This window comes from Leguminivora glycinivorella, chromosome Z, assembly GCF_023078275.1.
Source record: "Leguminivora glycinivorella isolate SPB_JAAS2020 chromosome Z, LegGlyc_1.1, whole genome shotgun sequence".
NCBI lineage: Eukaryota > Metazoa > Arthropoda > Insecta > Lepidoptera > Tortricidae > Leguminivora > Leguminivora glycinivorella.
The window spans coordinates 6,489,040-6,514,033 of record NC_062998.1 but is presented as its reverse complement, the minus strand read 5'-3'; the positions used below and the strand labels follow the sequence as shown (position 1 = coordinate 6,514,033).

At 36.9% G+C, this 24,994-nt stretch overlaps 1 protein-coding gene across 5 annotated transcripts in view; it reads left to right on the top strand.

Moving 5' to 3' along the window:
- The window catches only part of LOC125240805 (aquaporin AQPAe.a), a 147,202-nt gene that overhangs the window by 57,961 nt on the left and 64,247 nt on the right, over positions 1–24,994 (top strand). For 3 of the 5 annotated variants that reach the window (XM_048148917.1, XM_048148913.1, XM_048148912.1), the window contains one exon: positions 15,339–15,532. In XM_048148917.1, the coding sequence (XP_048004874.1) occupies positions 15,339–15,532 (194 nt within the window). Of the gene's footprint in view, positions 1–12,881; positions 13,089–15,338; positions 15,533–24,994 lie in introns of those variants that run through there. The other 2 variants (XM_048148916.1, XM_048148914.1) reach the window with 2 other exon arrangements.

Sequence of the window (24,994 nt, the reverse complement as noted above, 5' to 3'; positions counted from 1 at the left end):
CAAAAGCGTGTCGGGCCACGCTCAGTGTAGGGTTCCGTAGTTTTCCGTATTTTTCTCAAAAACTACTGAACCTACTTATCAAGTTCAAAACAATTTTCCTAGAAAGTCTTTATAAAGTTCTACTTTTGTGATTTTTTTCATATTTTTTAAACATATGGTTCAAAAGTTAGAGGGGGGGGGGACGCACTTTTTTTTACTTTAGGAGCGATTATTTCCGAAAATATTAATATTATCAAAAAACGATCTTAGTAAACCCTTATTCATTTTTAAATACCTATCCAACAATATATCACACGTTGGGGTTCAGTTCAAATTCAGTCCCCACTTTACATGTAGGGGGGGTACCCCAATAAAACATTTTTTTCCATTTTTAGGGTTCCGTAGCCAAAATGGCAAAAACGGAACCCTTATAGTTTCGTCATGTCCGTCTGTCCGTCTGTCCGTCTGTCCGTCTGTCCGTCTGTCACAGCCGATTTACTCGGAAACTATAAGTACTACAGTGATGAAATTTGATGGGAATATGTGTTGTATGAACCGCTACAAAATTATGACACTAAATAGTAAAAAAAAGAATTGGGGGTGGGGCCCCCATACATGTAACTGAGGGATGAAAATTTTTTTTTCGATGTACATACCCGTGTGGGGTATCAATGGAAAGGTCTTTTAAAATGATATAAAGTTTTCTAAAAAACATTTTTCTTAAAGTGAACGGTTTTTGAGATATCAGCTCTCAAAGTCGTAAAAAGTATGTCCCCCCCTCTATTTTTATAACTACGGGGTATAAAATTCTAAAAAAAATAGAGGTGATGCATGCTAATTAACTCTTTCAACGATTTTTGGTTTGATCAAAGTATCTCTTATAGTTTTTGAGATAGGTTGATTTAACTGTAATTTTGGTTAAGTTATTGGTTTATTATATTTGCTGCTACGGAACCCTTTGTGCGCGAGCCCGACTCGCACTTGGCCGGTTTTTTATTTTTGCACTTTGTTGGCGTGATTTATATACATATTGGTACCAAATTTCAGCTGTCTAGTGCTAACGGTTACTGAGATTATCCGCGGACGGACGGACGGACGGACGGACAGACAGACATGGCGAAACTATAAGGGTTCCTAGTTGACTACGGAACCCTAAAAAGTAGCCTATGTCACTCTCCATCCCTTCAATCATCTCCACTTTAAAAAATCACGTCAATTCGTCGCTCCGTTTTGCCGCGAAAGGCGGACAAATAAACAGACACACACACTTTCCCATTTATAATTAGTATGGTTTATCATTTAAACTCGATATCTCTCACGGACCAGCCAAATTATATAATAAATAGGTACCTAATACCTACGCTCACTAGTTTAATCCAAGCCTGGCCAGAAATATATGACTATGCGCCATGTTGCGGAGTTTCATTACAACTATTTTCTTTTCTAATGAACACAAGTTAAATTATAATCTATTGAAAATATTTCAACTTGTGCTGTCTTAAAGTAGTCACACTACTATGTATATAAATTAAAACCGAAATAAATTACACATATGAAAGAAAAAGTGACCAAGTCCTCTGGTGCCTGAGGCTGGAATCGAACCAGCGTACTCTCCAATCGCGGGAGATGCCTCTTTATCCGCTCGGCCACCCAGGTCACAGCTGTCGAGGTCGAAATTATCTCTCATAATAGTAATCTATACAAGGACTCCATTCCATTTTTTCATTTGGTTCGATTCCAGCCTCAGGCACCAGAGGACTTGGTCACTTTTTCTTTCATATGTGTAATTTATTTCGGTTTTAACTATTTTCTTCATAGTATACTGATCTGTTACCCCATACATCATAATAACAGCGCCCTCTTGACAATAGTCATATATTTCTGGTCAGAGTGGTCAGGCTTTATGTAATGATAGTCCATTTACAATGAGGTGTCTAATTATTTATTGGCACATACTTATTTTTGGCTTTAAATCGGTTAGTGGTTGAAATTAATTCAGTTATGGTAAAACGTTTTAGCCTTGACCTTCTAAATACCGTTTTTTCAGATCTGAAATTTTATAACCTCAAAAATAATCGTAACGTTGTTCCTTTAAAACAAAAAAGTCGTTATTTATAGGTAAAATTTTATTAGTACATATGTCAATAACCTAAGCACAAAATAAAAATTTTGAAAAAACCCCCGACCGCGACATAGTGGACCGATTTTCATGAAACATGGCTAAGAACACTCCCGACTAACTCAGCTTTCAAACAAAAAAACTAAATCGAAATCGGTTCATCCGTTCGGGAGCTACAATGCCACACAACACAGACAGACAGACACATCAAACGTAATAACACCCCGTCGTTTTTGCGTCGGTAGTTAAGAAGATGAGTATTTTATCGCATTCGGTAATACGCCATTGCCAAGCGTGTTCAGTAAAGCCCTACCATTTGTTTTATCACAAACAGCCTGATATGCCTCTTCAACGGAAAAGCACCTCAACTCTATTTGTCTATTACATCTCTTACACCGGTCAAATCTTACATGAAAATCGGCTAAAAAAACAAAGTGTGATGTAAAGCTGGATTTTTGGTATGTTATTTAGAGTCCTTGGGGGAATGTAAGACTACATTTTGCAAGCAAAAAAAAAGTGTGCTAACTTCGTAATTTAAAAAAAAAAGGAAAAAAATCGGACATTTTTTGATCTTTATTTTTTTATTAAAAAACTATGCGTTTTTGGTCAAAAGTTGCTTTGTAATGTTGAAAGCGCATTAAATTTCAAACAGTTTGACATCTTTTTTATCAATATCCATCAAATAGTTTTCGAGATATGAAGCGTCAAAAAAGGTTAATTTTTGACGCATTTATAAAATGTAGCATTTTGCCAATATTTTTAAACAAATATCTGCAAAATACTTCATGATATGATATATATTGCAATATAACATTGTATAAAATTTATTTTGCTTTAGTTTTAGTGCAAATAAAGGTCAGTAAGACGAATAGTTACTTTGGTAAACAAAAAAAAAATCTATAAATAGAGAAGCCAAGAGTCTGGTAGATTGGTTAAGGTAAAATAGTTTACGCTAAAAGTTTTAGGTTGAAAGTGCTATCTATTCGATCTTACTTTCTTTGATATCCGTTTATCTGAAAAAATTGTCTAAGCTAACTTTGCATCGATTTGACTATTACTAATGAAGAAATAAAATACAGTAAAATTTTGAAGTTTAGTAAATTAGAAAAATAAAACAGAATTAGTTACATTTTACTTTTCCTTTTTGAGGGTCCTGGTTCTGCATCTTGATGGCACAACTCCTGTAGTGATAGAAAGTCCACTTGAGTTGTATTTGACCACCAATTGCTGTGGAATAAACTACGGGAACGGAAAGCGCCCACGCCAATTATTAAGATACTGGAGAAGTGGTATTCCCAGCAGAAGAACGTAGTAAGATGGAAGTCAACTCTGTCCACAGCCAGCGGGCTAAACTGTGGCGTGAGACAAGGAGGCAGTATGTCTCCGGCTCTCTTCAGCGTGTACATGGATGGGCTGTCGCAGGCTTTGACCAGTACCGAGGTTGGCTGCTCCATCAATGGACAAATGATAAATCACATCGCATATGCAGACGATATGGTCCTACTAGCACCATCTGTGGGAGCTATGCGTAAATTACTTGCAGAATGCGAGAGATACGCCAGCCAGCATAACATGAGATACGATCCGGACAAGTCTGAATTTATGCTCATGGAGGCAGCACATATGCCCACACATGTACCACATCTTTTGCTTGATGGAGTTCAATTGCGGAGAGTACACGAAGTCAAATATCTTGGCCACATCTTGTTGTCCAGTTTAAAAGACCAGGAGGACATAGAAAGGCAGAGGCGAGCCACCGCAGTAAGGGCAAACATGTTGGCTAGAAGATTTGCCAAATGTAGTGACAGCGTTAAAAGACAGCTGTTCCTCAGTTTTTGTACAAGCGTGTATACTGTCGAGTTATGGTCCGACTACACCTGCGCGGCTGTGAGAGACCTGCGCGTGCAATACAACACATACTATGTACTGATATTTCGTTAAACGGAGAATACTATGATTCGGGCACGTCCACGACAACGCTCGTGAGATTACATCGATGTTATTGACCCTCAGTGATATGCTTTAAAAACCAGTCCGTACAAGAAGAATTTCGGTACAATCTGATTCAATTACTTAATGAGGGTTTTCTACTCGTAAATATTTTTTTCCGCCAAGCGGCGATCCGGAGGTCTTTCTGACCGTAAACTTAACTTACTAAATAAATGTTGATTTGATATACGCAAATATGTGTCTGAGTAATACTTGAACAGCTCCCAAATAATAATAATTCGTTCTCCGCTACGCCTCCTGTAAATATATGTAAACTAACCCATTTGGCCATTACCATCCACCGATTATTTCTGATCCAGTTATACTAGACTTATGATATAATCCTATTTTTTTAAATAACTCGCACTCTTTTGGTCTTAAATGAAAGCTAGTGAAATTTATCTACATCTTTATTTTACAATTTATGTAATAGACTGAGTTGTTTTGCTGATATCTGTCTCAAAATATTAGCAAAACGAATATTTTAATAGAAAGGGAAAAATGCTCTTTTTTTGACGCTTCATATCTCAAAAAATTATTGACGGACATTGATAAAAAAGATGTCAAACTGTTTGGAATTTAATGCGCTTTCAACATTACAAAGCAACTTTTGACCAAAAATGCATATTTTTTTAATAAAACGGCAAAAACCAAAAAAAGTCTGATTTTTTTACTTTTTTTTTTAAATTACGAAGTTAGCACATCATTTTTTTGCTTGCAAAATATAGTCCTACATTCCCCCAAGGACCCCAAATAACATACCAAAAATGCAGCTTTACATCACACTTTGTTTTTTTATTTCTCTTTTTGACCAGTGTATCTTTAGCACTCGCCTATTACGGTGATTTACATCGTGTCATTCGCATTGACGCCTGAATTTGCTAAATATAACCTTAAATAGCATTAAAATACGACGCGCGCACGTCTTCGGGAATGGCGCGTTCTATAGTCATATCTATCATGTAACATGTCACTTTGAAAGCTGATATCAGCTCACCCGAAATAGCTATACATTAGTCAATATTGATTTTAGCAAGGTTATTAGACCTAGGTAATTTTGCAAAGACTGAGATGAAGCGTGGAAAACGCAGAATAAAAAAATCAAAACCTTATTTTTTTCAATAAAAACGTAAAAATATGCACTAATCGTACATAATTACATAGGTAGTAGTTTGTGTTAATTCGAAAAAAGTCATTGTTTTGTACATAATAATACAATTATAGGTACACAACCCGAATATAACATTAAATTTAAGTCACAGTTTAAAACAATGTATATTGTAATACAGTGGTTTAGTGTAAAGTATCTGACGGCAAATGTCATGATAAATAATACTAGGAAGTTATAAAGTGCATTTATTGAGCCATTAAATTTATTTTTTAATATCTCTAATTAAGAAACTAGTTTCTTAGAGAAATTATTTGTCATTGTCCTAAAGAACCTTCCCTTAAAGTTAACGGAAATCAATAAATACACGTTGTATACCGGCCGCCAGTTTGTTCGACTCATCAAAGAGTTACGTATGAATAGGAACGCGTTTTGACCGTGACAACGAGAAGCGCACGCGTCCGCTCGCTAACCATTACGATAAACTGACTTATATCAGTTATTGGTGTTATATCATAATCTGTGATAACTAGCATTACTAGCAAGCAATATAATGCATTGCCGATAAAAAAAAAGCGAAGTTATTTTGGCCGAGTGGTAAGCGTGAATCAACGTAAAAGTAACGTGAGTCACGACTTCATTGAGTTTTTATTTGAACTACTGCAAATGAATAGAATAGAATAGAAAAAAACTTTATTCAGGACGCTTAAACAATATAAATTACAAAAACATGACACAAAAATTGAAAAAAACGTCACTGAAAAGTTTCCACTCAGCTTGGTGTCAAGGTACCTATTATTTTTGGATAGTTTGACGCTGGTCTTCCGTGGCAACCCTTCCTTTACATACAAACGGAACAAATATGTATAATTTACAGGATATAATAACATAAATAAAGGACCGATGCATATCTCGGAAAGTATATATTAGAGATAGATTATCACTATCATTACAACTATCACATGCATCGTAAATAAATGGAACATGCCATAAAATCGTGACTCATGTTACCCTTGCCGCGGATTGACCCGTAAGCAAAGAGGATCGAGTATTATAGAGAGTTACTGTCGAAGTAAAATGTGTAATCACAGTGCATAGACTGCCATCTCTTGACACAGGTTTAAAACTTTTGAACCTCAGTTTTGACAATTTGGCCCATATTCTTAGCTTAATATGTGTTAAAATGTCAAATATTAATATAAGCGCTATCTAGCTGAGCGTACCCCAAAGGTGTAATGCCATCTAGCCCACCTTACCTTTTTCTCTATGGTTCCGAGGTACGTTTTTTTCTTAGACTTTATCTGTCTATACGGAGTTACATATGTCTTTGCCCGTAAGTCCTGTTAGGCTAATGGTCCTGCTTGTGTTCCAAAACCCAGTAAGAACATTTACCATAGACTTGGTAGAATATAGAGAGGAATACACGCGCCCACTCGCTAATTATTACGATAAACTGAAATATATCAGTTATTGATGTTATATAATATTCAGTGATAACTGGCATCACTAGCAAGCAATAAAGTGCATTGGCGGTATAGCGAAGTTATTATGACATTATGAAAACGACCTGGGGCCCGTTTCTCGAAAGGTACAAGCCTTGTATTACAAGTGTGTTTCCATGACAACCCATACGATTTGACAGTTCGCGCACTTGTAATACAAGGCTTGTAACTTTCGAGAAACGGGCCCCTATTGGCCTAATGATTTGACTCTTTAGGGTTCCATACCTAAAAATGGAAAAAACGGAACCGTTGGTCCACTCGTGGGTTTGTCTGTCCGTCTGTCACAGTGGTCACAGCCAATTTTCACCGGAACTGCTAAAGTGAAACTTGAAATTTGATATGTACATACACGGTACACATACCCGTATGTAAACCTAAGCCTGTGAGGGCTGTGACCCAAAACGACCTTCAAAAATCCGGACAAATTTTAAAAATATTAATATTGTTGCTTATAAACTTTAATCATGTATGTAGGTAGATAATCAATCAGTTTTAATAACTTGTATACATAATGGCGTAAAACAATGAATTAAACTTTTTTATTACTATAGGTACAAATAATCTGGCTAGCTACCTGTCATACAGTGTTAGCGTTTTCCACCAATCCTAAATTATCTGCTTATACATAATTATCTACTCTGGTAATACTAACCTAATATATAGCACCTTATAGGCCGAGGAAGTACCTAGGTACTTGCGTGCCTACTTGCTTACCTCGCATACGAAATAATACAGTCTGTTCGAAAAGTGAAGAGTCGTGAAATGTATGAGTCCAATACATTCCACGACTCTTCTTTTTCTCTCTCTAAGTTATATTATTGAATTGAATTGAATTATTTATTTCAGGTATTGTACCCATATTTGTATTAGTAACATTTTTTTTCTTAAAGACTAATGTTAGTGTAGGAACAATAGGAACATATCAAATTAATTTAAAATTAAATAATAACAAATAAATTAAAAAAGAAAAATAAAAAACGTAACATAAATAACATTAGGTATTTAAAAACATTACATTTCAAAACACTACTACAATAAGTCACTCAATTTTAATTAAACTAAATAATAATTATTATCAAATTTTAATGTGCATTTCATTCCATTTGCGCATAAAAGGACAGAGAGACTCATACCTGCAGACAAACTGTAGATGCAGTTTTGCAGGGATATGTTTTAATTATAAGTCCTATACTGTAACTAATAATAACAATAAATAAAATAAAAGTAAAATTTGGATGATAATGCATTCAAGATCGTGCCAGGGCCCCCCGACAGCCTGCGCATGAGAGACGCCACTCTCTTGCGGACGATTGCGTGAAACCCGTCCGTGCGCGCGTCTGCGAACATCCCCGACGCGCTACAATGCCGAGGCAGCCCTAGCAGGATCCTGAACGCATTATTATATTGTACGCGCAGGGTATTATATGAACGCTGCGTATAACTGGTCCATAGGCTACAGGCATAAAATGACTGGCAGAATGCTTTAAAAAGGGTTATTTTAACCTCCCTAGTGCACTTCGAAAACCGTCTAGCCAGCATATTACACCTGACAGCCAGTGCCCTGCGCTCTCTCTCCATATCTGCATCGTCAGTAAGGTCCTCGGTCACCCAGTGTCCAAGATATTTAAAGGACTTCACATGGTTCAATACAACACCAGAAAGTTCAAGCTGAGGTATCGGGTATGTTTTGTTGCCTGCTTTATATAATATAATATTATATAACATAAATCCAACTAAAGTTGAAAGTCAAGATTTATGAAATAAACTAGTTGAATTTGTGTTCCTAATTAAAAGCGGTTTGGTTGCCATAATTATTTAATTTATTACACATTATGAGGTCATCTACAATTCTATATTATACTTCTTAAGGATAAATTTGTGCTAGCGCTAAATGCCCTTCAATTATTAATGATTATAATGAATTATGATATCGTATTCAAATGAGCTTTAAATTTTGTGACTTGAACAGGGAAATATGGACTTTTTTACTTCAAAAATATGTACACACAATATCAATGAAGTAAAGTGCATGATTGTGGAGATATCTTTGAGATGATCGGACAATAAGTTATGCAAATCATACTGTATTCTGTCCGTAAGATGCAATCGTGAGAAAGATGTGTGATCCGAAGCTATTCATAATAGCACAGACAAGTTAATACATAAGACTACGAATCGTAGATAGACAAGAAATTGAAGTACTTATTACTTATTTACTCACTCTGAGGTATTTAAAGGACTCGGAGGAGCGCCATCTATCGGTACTGATATCAAGAATTAATTCGGCTTAGGGTGGATAATTGTTTTCTATTCATTCTAAGTCGGTCCTGGATTTCGAACCCATCAATCCCGGCTAGGGCATTTATTTTGTGTGATGAACACGGATATTTTTTCTTGAGTTATGGATGTTTTCTATGTATTATTTATCTATATAACTATCTACATATATCGTCGCTTATCACCCACAGGTCTGCTTAGTTTGGAGCTAGGTTAATCTGTGTTGTCCTCCAATAATAAAAAAAAAATTTCATGTCTAGTACCGCGAGTAGTACCTAATACCTTCTACCACTATTATTTGGCAAGACATTATATCAGACATTAACACTATCAACAGTCTTAATTATCTGATTGTCTCTGCTGGTAGCCATTCAGGAAATAACAAGGCTTGTAATTGAATTACACAAAACAACTTGATAAAATTGGTTTCGCCAATTTTGTTCCTCCTCCAGAAACGTTAACAATAAAGTTTTTTCTCAACGTTAATTATAAGTTATTTTTGGCTGTTATTTTGAATATAGAACCATCTAAAATCGTTGGCTGATCATCATTTGATTGTGACAAAAAATAACTGCGCCGCTTCAAAACTACATTTCAATATTTTTTACCATACGGACGTATGTTATTAAACATTGTTTACGTTCAGAAAACATAATTAGTTACTATAACAATTAAAAAAACAATAAGAAGAAAAACTATAGCTCATCACGGTTTATCGAAATCTTAATCTAGGATTAATTACCACTAAAACCACGAGTACCTACCTAATATGTAATTAGACGTTCCGCCATTTTGAAAAAAAAAATGTATATCATATCATTGATACCCCACACAGTACATCGAAAAAAAATTTTCATCCCTCAGTTACATGTTAGTGTCATAATTTTGTAGCGGTTCATACAACACATATTCCCATCAAATTTTAATTGTGACAGACGGACAGACGGACAGACGGACAGACGGACAGACGGACATACTATAAGGGTTCCGTTTTTGCCATTTTGGCTACGGAACTTACCTACTGGTCCAGTTCCAGCAAGTAAGCAATGTTGTTTCCAAGAACCTATTTCGAGACATTCCACAACTACGTCCCTTACGAAATGTCATTCTTCAAATTTTTCTGAGACCGCTAAAAAGCGATTTTGTGTCTGACAATATTTTTATGACTTGGCTACCAAAAGAGCAGTACTTATCCATACTAATATTATAAACAGGAAAGTGTGTGTGTCTGTTTGTTTTTCCGTCTTTCACGGTAAAACGGAGCGACGAATTGACGTGATTTTTTTAGTGGAGATAGTTGAAGGGATAGTCTCCTATATCTACAAAAAACATCGTCACTGTCGTGACAATAGTTGCAATTTGTGAAACAGGGCCCTGATCTTTTCGTAACGTCCTTATCTCAACAAATATACAGTATACAGTAAAACATTGCTACTGTATTTACAAGATGATAATCGTGTCTCAATAAACGAGTCCAGTACCACTACCACGGGTCTCCTACTATTGATTTTTCATTCGTTAAAATTAAGTCCAAGCAGCCATTTATTGGCCTCATCGCTAACGCCGTGTCTTGCGTGGGCGACGGTCGCGCGATGGCCCTTTGAAATATCGACTTCACAAGTAGGTAATGTTGGTACTACATTATACTTACTTTGCGAGCAATTGCGGAAAAAAACACCATATCCATACTAATATTGTAAATGGGAAAGTGTGTGTGTCTGTTTGTTTGTCCGTCTTTCGCAGCAAAACGGAGCGACGAATAGACGTGATTTTTTTAAGTGGAGATAGTTGAAGGGATGGAGAGTGACATAGGCTACTTTTTGTCTCTTTCTAACGCTTGCAAAGCTGCGGGCAAAAGCTAGTTTACTATAAAGACATTTTTTTATTATCTCAACCCTGATTTCAACATCTACGGCGGTAACTTATCGACATATTAGTGCGAGCGACTTGTATAGATAGTATTAGTACTAAGGGCGGCTTTCTACCTTAACTCGTAAGAAATCTTCCCTCAGTCAGTGACTTGTGGTAGGGGTACAAGTAGCAGATTTGAGGCGAGTCAACAGCCATAATGCAATAATGTTATCCAAGGAGCTTATCTTGAGCACACTCCTTCGCACTGAAATTTTATTACCGCCTGATAACGCTCCACGGGGTTCCTAGCAAGGTGAATTTCCATTTTATAGAATTTTGTCGCGTATTCCTACTTCGATCGCTCAGCGATAGGCACCCATTTCTCAAAACTGAAAGTTACAAGTTACAAGCGGAAGTCTCTGCAACTTGCAGCAGCGGCTGGTCCATACAAGCCGATTCCCATGCACCGGCTTGTCTAAAATAGATTACTAGTAAAGTACCTAATTTAATAAAGTAGGTTTCTTTTTGCTCAGTGTTGCCTAGCAGAAATTTTCACCAGCCGCCACTGGCAACTTGTCATATTAGACATTGTGACTATCACTTGTAAATTGTAACTTGTAGCATCGAGAAATGGGCCTCCGACACTAGACTTCGCCATTCGATTCTTCCCTGTGCGATCTGATGCCATTCAGTCTCACGTAGGTCACACAGGTCTTTCTGGACCTCATCGATCCATCGGTACCCGGGGCCCGTTTCTCGAAAGGTACAAGCATTACAAGTGTGTTTCCATGACAACCCATACGATTTGACAGTTCGCGCACTTGTAATACAAGGCTTGTACTCGTACCTTTCGAGAAACGGCCGGCCCCTGGTCCTTCACACCAAACGTTTTCTAGTAGATCACCAAAGGCAAGCTCTTTTGGCCGTACGAATGTCGTATAGAAATAAGAAAAGTCCAGAGCAGTGACCAGCGCCGATGGTGTAGAGGTAAATTAAATAGCCAAGGACCGCCAAGGAGTGGAATGCCCTGCCTGAGTCTGTGTTCCCACATGAGTACAATCCAGGTCTCTTTAAAGCAAGAGTAATTAGGTATCTCATAGGTAAGCGTGATCCACCGTAGACCGCATCATCACTTACCATCAGGTGTGATCGTGGTCAAACGTCTACCTATTCATACAAAAAAAAAAAAAGCCGCGCAAGCTAAAGTCGGGTTCGATTCCCGGCTCCGCCACCAGTGGACTTGATCGTTTCAGTAATATAAACCATAAAATATTATTCATTAAAAAAAATGCTGCCCGATACTAATAGTTAAAAGAGAAATGCGTAGGTAAATAATTCTAGAATATTATTTACGTACCATAACACTTTAGTCTGCTTTCCGAACTGAAACCAAATGGCTCAAAAACGGTTAAATCTGTCTAGTGTCAGTACGAGTATGTGCTCTGCAATATGTCCTGACAAGGGCTACTAATATCGCATTAAGCTTACATTAAACAGACATCCATTACATTCAAGTGAAATTCTCTCAACCGATGCTCAAGAAACCTTCATAACAATCCGTATGTTGATAACATTGCCCCAGTAAGAGTAAAAACATATCGTATGTGTATATAACTGTAAATGTACACCTTATTTTTATACAATAAAGTATACATTAGTTATCCTCACACGTGTTTGTGTATAACTTAAGAGGAGAGTTCGTTTCAGCTGAATAAACGAGCGGATGTTTTTCAATACCGACCATGAAATTCACATATGTCAGTTTGAGTCTCAACACAATCGCGCTCCACGTAATATTGAAATTGAAAAGTGTATTTGGGTTTTAATCGTTCGGAGATAACATGCGTATATGTGAGTGTGCACGTGAAAACGTCCCACTTTGTCGATTGCTATAAAGCCGCTTTGTCAGTTTATTCATATGAAAATACAAGTAAATCTCGCCTTAATGGTAACCGACACAGTGGGACGTTTTACTATACACACTCACATATAATAATAACATTGGTAGTGAGATTTCCGTTCCACCGCTGTCATCCCCGGTTGTAAGTGCCACTTGCCTTGCCACTCTAGTGCAAGTCCCGCTGCGGTCAAGTCGCTCGCATCGCAACTCGCCCGCTTGACAAACCCGACTCGCTGCGACCGCGGAATTTTTCAATTAAGAGTATTTCAATTAGAGTTTATCAATTTCGCAAACGGTGCGGTCTGCCGTAGGAAGTGAAAATGAAGACGGATTACGCTATGGATGAGATGCAGAAGAGTAAGGGTATTTTACCATTTTTTAACTTATTTTTTATTAATTATAGAATTTCATTTAATTCATTTTTACATACGTAGATGTTGAGAGTAGAAAAGTGTATTTTTGAAAAATATGTACCGGCCTAAAAACTGTGCTGTGCTGTGTCCTTAGCCCTTTACAAATCCTTAAATAAATAAAATCGGAGATCATCCGAGTGATGTCTTTACAAAACCTTCAATAGATATGTTATTCCCATCACTGTTAAAAACTTTAAAAAGTCTCTTGGCGACATTCACTAATTTCATTGTAATAATCATCCTAAATGTTACATACAACATATTTTTAACACTATTTTTGGTACTTTTCGAACCTAATCTATTTCGAGTATTTTCTGATGCTCTCCGGTCACATTTCTGTCATGCATTTGCATAATAATACCTGTTATTGATTGTATACGCAGACGCGCGTATCGAATTGATTAAAAATAACTGACGCTTCGATAAGTCGAATGAGGTATGCCATATTTCAAATACCTTTTATGTTTTTCTAGTAGCTACTTATTTTTAATACGTAAATACTGAAAAAAGATCTCTTTTATCTGCTCACATTGATTAAAATTAATGATCTTCAAAATTAACATAAAATATCTTAAAAATTACTTCGATTAATGATCTTATTAATTTAGAAGACTATTAGCAGATAATAAAGTAATTACTAACTTGAGTAAGTACTGTAGACCCGTATTAGTCGCAACGTGTAGTATTGCTATTTAAGAACAAAATTACTAAGTACATCTTCGAGTACGAGTGATGGATCTAGTTCTTGTTTAGTACCGTTAAAAATAAGACACAGACTTAAAGAATATGCCAGTGTCAAACTCGTAGTAACGTTACAGTAAAAATCCTGCTTATCACGAATTGGGTTGACATTATGATTCTTGTCAAAAAATCTCGGTGGTCTTGACTCGAATGGTCATACCCGATATTTGAGGTGCCTAAAATTATTTATAAATTGGTGGCGTAAAAAAGCGATTATAATGGCCCCCAAGGTACACTTTCAATCATGTAAGCAACTTATACGACATATATTTATGTAGGTACTTACCTGTTAGGTTCAAATTCTGAATTATAATATCAATTATGATCAATATAAACGAATCTTTACAGCTATTTTCTTTCTTAAACGCTAATAATAACGTTCTCATCTCAGAAATTAAAAAAAAGAAAAGTAGTTATATGTATTTCTTGCAGCCTCAAATGTGAGCTGGAAGCGAATGCCTTCTGGCATTAAGTTCGCCTTTTATACAATTTTGACTGTGCTTATTGCAAAGTTTAAATAAATAGATATGTAAATAAATACGTGTTGATATCATTACAATATTACTCTACAATATTTCTCGGAGAAAACTGCTACTTGAGTGCTACTACTTATATTTAAATCATGTGTAAGAATTATTTAAATTTCGAAGCGTTGAGTATTTTTCAATAATATTTATGCTAGGCAGCAAACACTAAGAATAAATCTTTCTAATTCATCGTTATAAATCTAAGACAAATACCGTTTTCGAATAAATATCTACAAATGCAAGTGAATAATTAAATATCGTATGTCGTCAGATTGCGTGAGAACATCTCGACTCTTGTTTCGTAGTCGTTTTTCTCGCTGTATTTCTAACACGATGGGCACTTTTACTATCTCTATATTTTTACTAATTCCTGATGCTTTGAATCCATTTTCATCCCTTTAGGCGTTGAATTTTAACTCTTTCCTGACCCTTTAGACAACTTGCCTTGTCTGGGGGCTGATATCGAGTAAGGATATGACCTGGTTAATCTAACTACTTAAGGTTAAGTATGTTGTCTGTAGAGGACTATGGCTCATCGTACACAAACATATTTTATATAATTACTGTCATAAATACTTAAATATACACTATGATATAAATCTTAAAAACTAGAAAACATTTTATGGACAACGTGTCCTGTTGTTTCACATCTATAAGTAGTGTAGGATTTGACAAACTTACGAACTTGCATGCAATGTTAGTTTCAGTGTACACTGTTGAGGTTTCATAAGGGCAAGCCGACACTAGCGCCACTTTAGATACTTTGTTATATCTTCAGAATTCTGTTCTGTATTGCACTACGTATTCCGGTGTGTGATTCGGCAGACTCTTATTGGCCCGCCAAAATACCGCACCCTTAGTCCAGGAGTTTGCACTTGCGAATCTTGCGATGCTAACCAATATTCCTAAATAACCCTATCTCTTCTCCCCAGGGACCAGCTCGATCCTCGGCCTGTCGGACGTGACCGACAACAAGCTGATCTGGCGCCAGCTGCTGGCTGAGCTGATCGGCACCTTCCTTCTGACTTCCATCGGTGTGGCGTCCTGCATCGCCATCGGTGGCACTGTTGGGAACATCACCAGCATCGCGCTTGCCTTCGGTCTGCTGGTCGGCACTATTGTACAGGTATGTCTTGTATTATTAATCAGTGGCCGTATCATGGTCGTATTTTTGACATTTGTCATATGATGCGTCACTTTCACACTTACATACTTGTTAGAACATGAGAGACATGGTGACTAAAGATAGACAGCCGTCCATCTTAGGGTTAAGGTGTCGTTAAAGAACATTTCATGAGTTGTTATCTGTTTTACGTATGAGCATTTTGCTACGATTTTTTTGCGTAATTCCGACAGGATAAAGTCAGATATCGCATGTCATATCTGCGGGGGCCATTTTGGCAATTTATTTAGTGTAACTGAGAAGTATTTCAAAGACACTTATATTTGTGGGGAAGATGGTGTTAGGTATCAGAGCATTGCATGAGTTGGCAGACAATTTTACTTAAGAGCATTTTGCAATGAACTTTTTGCTTTTTCCGAAATAATAAAGTTAGATATGTTATACCTGCGGGGACGGCCATTTTAGTCATTTATTTATTGTATTTAACTGAGAGTGATTTTTATGGGATAAACTTATACAGGGAAAACGGTGTTGGGTATCAGATCATTTCAAGACTTAGTTTATTGATATGGCCCTAACAGAAGATCAGGTTGGCCCTCCCAGGCTGACACCATGCTGAGAGGACCATTTCGGGGCAAATATGTGTTTAACCTCCTTGTTGTGATAATTTTATGAGTAAACAATATTAGGTTGTTCTTTTGAACGTGTAGTTTTTTCACTTTTGTCTTATTTCTATTTCTGTTATGAGTAGGTATGATTATTTTATTACGCGTTTTATGTGGCAGAATAAAAGACGACTTTAATTCTTCGGCAAATTCATATTTATTTATTTATTCATGTTTAATTATTTTGCAGATTCAGAGACTGACTAATCTGATATGTTTGTTGATGTTTAGGAGATATTTGGTGGGCGTGAGAACTGAGTAGTATTTTTATTGTTAGGCGTTTTTCAATCGGATTTTATTACCGACTTGTTTTTGCGACGTATGTAAGTGCGATATAATAGGTACGTATACATAAATTGAGAAACAAATGTCTATCATTCGTATTTTTTGTACATACTACTTACATTTATGAGGTAGCTTGTTGATTTTTTTAACCGTTTGCTTTAAATACAAGTATAAGTCAACAAAAACGTACCGTAATTTGTTGTAAGTAGGGTTCGCGGGGGGAGTTGGGTTACGAATGGGGAGAGAAGGGATAAATGGGCACCCGCATTGGGATTTTTAGGCTACGCTACTGTTACAGAAATAATTTACTGAAACGAACCAGAACCTTCGAAATGCTATAGTTAACGTTAGTATTTTGCTTAGTGCGTAATTGCGTACGAGTATGTATATCCGTGACGAGTGGTTCTTTTGTTTTATTCTATTTTATCATTTTAAAACGTACCGTTACAAGCATCTGTTTAAGTAGCAAAATAAACAAATACCGTCACGTAACTTCTTTATATGCTTCCTTCCGTGTAATCAGCCAGTGGCGTCGTTTATCGCAACCAGTTTGGCTCGGGTTGAACTGGAACTATTAGACTAATGCGAGCCACAATAGGGCCATAATTGAAGTCGGCAGTTAGCTTCCTCCGCTTTCTAAGGAAAGTCCATCCTCATGTGATATGAAAGTTAGGGGGAGCGCGGGAGAAGTGGACTATAGGGATAGTTCTATATGTATTTACGAGAAGTCGATTGAGAGTTAATACCTTTTTAAAGTACAGTTTAATTTACTCAAAACATTTCATATAATCCATTTAAGTAGTACATCTTTACGGCAGTTTTTACTCTTATATAACTTTTTTACCCTTTTTTGACTCCGATGCTCACAAGAAAATGCGCAGCGCGTTCTTAATGGGTTTTTAATCATTGATTAAATGCATATTCATAAAATGAGTTTCGTCTTATATATCAAGATAAAATAGTTTAATCGAGTATTTAATGACAAGAATAATTCAGACTAATGACCGTTCTTCGAACCTATTAGTTATGAAATAAGTTTATTTAATTTTTAAAAACTGAGTTTTACGTCAAACGTATGATATTAAAAATTACTTAATAAGACATTAATAGTGATAATTGGATAGATTTATTTTATAGAATATTTTTTATACATATGATTTGCCCGCCATGCGAAGTACTTTAGGTTTAGTAAGGTAGCAGGATCGATGATAACTTTATAAGATTATTAGTAATAAATAACAGGGTACATAACTATTGTTATTTGCTAGTGTCTTTCTTACCCTAATGTTCCTCCTACCCTACCTGACCTTACTGTTTTTGTGTTTTATTGTATTAGAAATGTTATCTTACCCGACCCTAAGAATATATTATATATCATCATCCTCATTGCGTTATCCCGGCATTTGCCACGGCTCATGGGAGCCTGGGGTCCGCTTTGACAGCCCTAAGCCCTGGCCCTAAGAATAAACATGTACCTATTATGTATATATGTACCTATGATATAAAAATAGCGCTATCAGTGTTCACTTTCAAATGAATACTCGCTACGCTCGCGGTTCCATATTGGAATCTTTCTCTTGCTTGGGTATCAATATTGGCAAATGCGGTTTAACAACTTTAAAAACAAAAAACTAGTCTATCCTTAATTTCCACGGAATTTCTGTTAATTAAGTCTTTTTTTTAACGTTATTACTTATTAATAAATAAATTTGGACCAAGAAAAAAAATAGTCATTATTTTCAATCATGCATATGGATCGTTTGGGCATGGAACGCCACATTATTCACAAGACTTGTATAAAACGCTACCGGACTTATCTATCACAATCGCGAAGAGCCGACGTAATCTTCCCGCATACAGAGATACAGACGAACAAACAGACTGACATCTCACTTGCACTGTAAATATGATAAAGATTCTTAGTAGGTTTTTAAAGAGTTGCGTAAATATTTTGATGTGCCTATTGCAGTTTTCAAGAGTGACAAGGTAAAAAATGCTTGTATGAGTGAGATATGACAGGTCGACTGTTCGCATTTTTGACAGGCGGTAACTGTGAGGTAACCTAGAGGGAGTGGCCATACTGTACGATAGTACTCTTTATTATACTGTGGTTTTGGTTTAAAAAGAAGTGGCATCGGCCCGGCCACATGACTTCCATAAGTATTCGACATTTTATTTCATTCAAGCATAATATTTACCCTTCTGAGCTAGACAGCCACATACGTTCAAATAGGTCGAATAAGTAAGGTACAGCGGGGCAATTACGACAGGGGACAATTTTCAACTACTCGATTTTTTTCCATGTTTAACAGTTCTTGCTTTATTATATAGTTAGAGTGTCCACTGGTCATACATGGCACGTGTGCTCAGTAGATACATGTGGAACTCAAGTTGATAGTGGAAAAAAATTGATCAGTTGAAAATTGCCCACCAGTCGCAATTGTCCCGCTGTACCTTTCGTTAATTAACTCGGAAAGCGTTAGATTAATCCGTGGAAGCTAACGGATGAGCTTTCTCTTCGGACACTTCGAGGCTTTACGAGGATTAACGATTTAAAGCTTAAACTACTCTTCGGGACCCCTACCATCAGTTTATGACGATCCGCTTAGTTTTGTATTTTTTTATTCGTTTATTGATAACTAGCTTTTGCCCGCGGCTTCGCTCGCGTTAGAAAGAGACAAAAAGTTGAAATCCCCGAGTTGCAGGCGTCCATAGCTAAAGGTGACTGCTTTCCATCAGGCGGACCGTATATCTGTTTGCCACCGACGTGGTTAAAAAAAACACTTGTGTTTTATAAAATAAAAGTCATTTATTTGGGCCATTTTTTTTTTCAAAGTTGTCCATGTCACTTTTTTGTAACATGGGTATTTTTTACGCGACTAATACTCAGAATCGCGAGCTCTTTCGATCCTGATAGGAGAAAAAAATGTCCCAAGATTTCCATACATTTTTTCCAACCCTCCATTCCGTTACCGCCATACAAAATGTATGAAAAAATGGTAACGGAAGGGCAAAAAAAACCTTGGGACACTTTTTTTCTCCTATTAGAATTGAAAGAGCTCGCGATTCTGAGTGGCAACCACATAAAAATTTCCAATACCAAAAAAAAGTGCGGTGGACAACTTTGAAAAAAAATGGCCCATTTAGATACATAATTTTATTCGTTTCATAATTTAGGCGTTCAAGCTACCGAGAGTACCGAGATACGTATTTTGAACGGTCGAAAACTTATGGTAGGGGTACTGATGCATCTCACATAATATTTTGTAATTAGGTGCTGTCGTATTAGAAACCCGGGAAAAGTACATTATGTCTACCTGATTAATCTTATTTAAGTACCTACTTTAAAACCAGCCCACGAGAAGTAAAGTGAAGTTATATGCATTTTATAGAAGTTTTTTTTTATACTACGTTGGTGGCAAACAAGCACACGGCCCGCCAGATGGAAAGCGGTCACCGTAACCTATGGACGCCTGCAACTCAAGGAGTGTTACATGCGCGTTGCCAACCCATTAGAAACTTGTACACTCCCGTTTTTGTCTAGTGCTATTTGGCTGCGGTCTTCTGTAAGGCGGAGGTACCTACTTCCCCAGTTGGGCTCTGCTCTAGATTCGAGCGAGATGATATCCGCTGCGCTGTGCCCTACCACATAAAGTGGAATATCATTCGCTATGCCCTACCTCCTACTTATCATTCGCTATATCCTACCTCCTAAATACTAAGTTTTTTATTTGCTATTTTATACTTGCGTACAAATTGCTTCTATGAGAGCAATAAGTTCATAATTGAAAAAGTATCATTGTAAAAGTACGTGAAGTCGCCATCAGATATATCGGAGCGGACAGGGCTCTCAAAAATATCTGAACACGCCTCTATTGTCAAGGATTTGGAGTGTGTGTTCAGTGTGCGTAGCCGTTTGCACAAACGCTCACGTTAATGTCTCTTTCGTAGTTATCTATCTCTATCGCTCTGGCGTACCGGCGCGACAGAGCCAGACTACATTTCTGCGGCGTTTCGCATCGCAGAAATGCCATTCGGCTACGGGGCCTGATATTTTTGAGCACCTCGACAGCTACGACTGTACAACAAACGCTAAGCAAAAAAAAGCTTATAAGTAACATTGTTTTTTTGCAAAGGTCTAAGATCATCATAAAGATTATGCTAATTCATGACTACGGCGACCAAAATCATAAAGCACAATCAAAAATACCGGGCACTAAAAAAATAACAATAGATTTTTGAATATTTTTTGCTGTCCGACTGGAGTCTGGACTGGACGATGTAAAATCAATGTCAATCTTTTGATGTCACTACTGGGAGCGTGGGAAACCTATTATTCTGCATGTTTATTGTCATTATTTATAGTACATTTGAACTATATGTACACACAGCAACATACAGGGAGAAACACATATTTAGTTGCTAAGGGGAAAGAATGAACGATCATTCCTCATTGTATCATCAATTATATGGAACTTGCCTGTACTTAATATATATTTTTCACCACACCAACTGGTAAAGGCTTACTTTCCTATTCGAGAACAGATAGCAAAATTGCATTTTATCCACAAGAGTGCGAAGTAATTTCATACAAATTTTAACTTGATGTTGTCACGATTAAGGTCTGAATTACTAGCTAAAAGAGAGAAATGAGTAATCCAAATTCGTGCAAAAAATATTAGTTTATTTAAATGTCGGAAACGGAGACGAAGTTCGGAAACGAGAAATTTAATGATTAAATTTTGAGCTAATTTAGGTCGTAGGTTCTAGTTTTTATAAATTCACACAAAATCCTGTCTACACTGCGGTTAGGTACTCTCGCCTGGTTTGTGCCGTCGGTGGGGGGACGCCCCTCTGGAAATGCAGCCGACCGTAGGTACTCAGGGGCTGTCCGAGGGCTCGGCAAGGGAGGTCTGCTCTGCCTGGCGAGAGTAGCGATGGTGGTGATGTGGCTGTGGTGGAGTCGACACTCCAAATGACAGCCCGAACCTTGGACCCTGGAACGCGTCATCCAAATCCATGAGAAAACAGTCCGGCTGCATGATTTGTGAACATCCTCGGCAAGCGGAAGGAAGAGAAAGCACCTAAGATGTAGCAGTGATGCCGTGGATGTTCACAATCAGAATCGGAGATTACATTTTGGAAAGATGATGCAGCAGTTTACATTTTTTTAAAATGAGGGTGGAAATAAATTCTGATGCAATACCGTTACAACGAAATGATTGTGCAAAATAGTTTACAGTATTTAGTATTTAATAGGTTGATGTTTGAGGAAGATATTTTAAGCACTAAAATTACAACACAAAGTCTTTTAATCTAATAAGCAAGAATTAACTACATCTGAGTTATTAAATGTACCACTTACCCAATTTGGGGTTTATTACACTCGCGTTACTATAAAAATATTAACGTTGAGCACTTCGACGAACGTTTAGAGACGACAAAATATTTAATTGGTTACATGTCGAAACGATACATGTATAAAGACCGATATTAATGTGCCGTGCGTTCTGTATCGAATGAAGATCGGAAATGGTCGCGCGGCTAAGCGCCGCTGCGATATAGGTGTCACCAGATGTGACAAACAAAAGGACTAGTTGCCGGGCCGCTAAAATGTTGCACGCGATATTATTCTGGGAGCGCTAAAACGGCGCCGACGAACACTGTTGCACTTTGTTTGTTTAAAATAGATGTATATTGTAAATAGTTATAAGTATTAGCTTGTAAAATATATAGTTTTAAGAGGTACATTTATTTATGATTTTATTTATTTGAGTGATAATAGTTTCATGTAACGTATAACGTTACAATGTCTTAAGCTGGCTGGTAGAATTTACCTTTATATAATGAATAATGATTTTAAATCATAAATATTGAATAGATTGATGGATTTGATTTAGTTTGATGTTTTATAGTCAGTATTTTACTCGTGTTGGTGTGGTAAAATATTTTGTTTTTCACTCGGTGGCAAAGTTTGTTTAACCTTCGTGCCTTGAAACCCTCGCAACGCTCAAGATTCCACTTTTTGAACCACTCGCTACGCTCGCGTTTCAATATTGGAATCTTTCGCTTGCTCGGGTATCAATATTGGCACGTGCGGTTAAACAACAACTTTGCCCCCTTGTAAAACAAATAACTATTATACCACGCACGAAATAAAACATCGAATAGTTATAAAAATAACATGGATAGTAGTTATTTTTAAACCCAATTGCTATTTAATAAGTCGGAGAGAAAAATATAAAGTAATTGATTGAACAAAGATATAAAGTGATTGAGTGAAAAAATGGCTTTGATATTATTATTATTTTGAGTGGACCGTGACGTCACTCGACACGATTTCGTATTAATTCAATACATATTTAGCGAATTGTTCAAATTCGTTTTGTCAGTTCTTAAAAAGAAGCTGATTTGACTAGAAGGAAAGTAGCCTAATAATTACAAGTCTACTCACAGTCAATACAAAATAATGTTTTGTAAAATACAGAATTACACACGTTGTTTACTTTCTTCGAATAGAAATGGAAATTATAAGTATTACTAATGTTTCGATTTGCCGCACGAGAGATCATCACGCTAGGTTAACTACTACACTTGTTTGTACTTTATTATATATTCTGTGCTACTACTTACTTAAACTACAGCATCTACATAAATTTATTTTTAACAAGCAGAAACGTCTGCTAACGATTCTAAACATTTTTATATTAAAGGAAAAAACCGGCCAAGTGCGAGTCGGACTCGCCCACCAAGGGTTCCGTACCTACAAAACTTTTACGTTACTCACATAATTCTAAGGACTGGGCTAGGCTAGAAGTATAGGTTCTCTAATGAGCATAATTGTGTTTAGCGCCACCTCTCGACGAATTCGCGAACTAATTAGCACAGCTTGCGTGAGGTCTTTTATAATGTTAACCAAATTCAACATTTTTTATTTTATTTTAAAGTAGGTAGGTGTTTCATGTAAAATTTCGTAGCTATAAATTTTAACACCCTTATTCATAAACGTACACTAAAGTATCCAGCCGATAAAGTTCGTTTGTCCCTTTCTATCACACCAATACGTCGGAAAGGGACAAACGAAATTTATCGGCTTGATAACTTTAGTGTACGTTTATGAATAACGGGGTAAGTAAGTATGGTAAACATCAGAAAGGGTGAGTAAAACAATCTGAAAGGTTCTAAGTTTTACTTAAAGGTTTTTTAATCTAATCTAAATTTGGTTATGGTAGCTGAAAAAGTATACAGAATAGTATAACGCAAGTTTCTAGCGGGAAATTACTCATCATTCGCCTGCCCATATCCCATTCATTTGGGGTCGGCGCAGCATGTCTTCCGCTTCCATACCTCCCTATCATCCGTCATTTCATCATTCACTTGCTTTCGCTTCATATCATCTCTAAATAAATATTATTTAGTAAAGTCGCCGTCAATAGAATTTGTGAACAATGTAAACAAACCTTGTAGTCAAAATGTCTTTAATTTTCATTCTAACTCATCAGATACTGGCTAAATCCATGTGTTATTTAATCAATTCATATCAAATTGTGATCCTCAACCTTTGAAATAATAAAATTGTGCTAAAATATTGATATTTTGTATAATGGTTTGTTTACATTGTTGGCAATTTCTACTGACAGCGATTTTAAATACATTATCTATTGTTGTATTTTGCCTTGGACCTTGTAGTACCTATACCTATACTCTTGTATCACTGTATATGCGAACTAAAGCCAAGCGATAAAAGGTAGCTGAATAATGTCAGATTGTACGACAACAAGAGACGTGAGCCGACTGCGCGAATGAGTCGCGCTTTCTTACGACAGAAATTGCTTGACAAATATACCGGGTGCACCTGCCCGGTATTTAATGGACAACCTTTTAACCACCAAGAGGGCACCTTACAGAAAATCGACATTAAGGTTTAGTAAAAGTCGCCTGGTTTTCGAGATTTTCACACTTTTTAAAATTTTAGGTAGTAGGTATTAAAATTTTAAAAATTGTGAAAATCTCGAAAACCAGGCGACTTTTACTAAACCTTAAAGTCGATTTTCTGGACCAGTATAAGATGCCACTCTTGGCAAATAAGGGGTTAAAAGAAAACGAAACTATGGCATTGCAGTGACAGGTTGCCAGCCTCTCGCCTACACCACAATTTAACCCATATCCCATAGATTTTCTGGACCAGTATAAGGTGCCCTCTTGGTGGTTAAAAGGTTGTCCATTAATTACCGGGCACCCTGTATAATATCAAATCGTACGAGAGCAGCGAACGTGTGCAGGCAGCGAAGGGAGCCGACCGCGCGAATGATGAGTTCGCGCGGCGAATCCCACGTGACATCGTCCATCGACACCCCTCCTCCCTCCCGCCCCGCCCGCAGCGGCGCGCGGTGTCTCCGCCCGCCTGTGTATCGTCCTTCAATTTCTTTACATATCGAAACTTATTACTGAAGAAGAAGGTTCAAAATTGAATGAATACAGGTGTATAGATATTTATGTAGCTGACCGTACGATA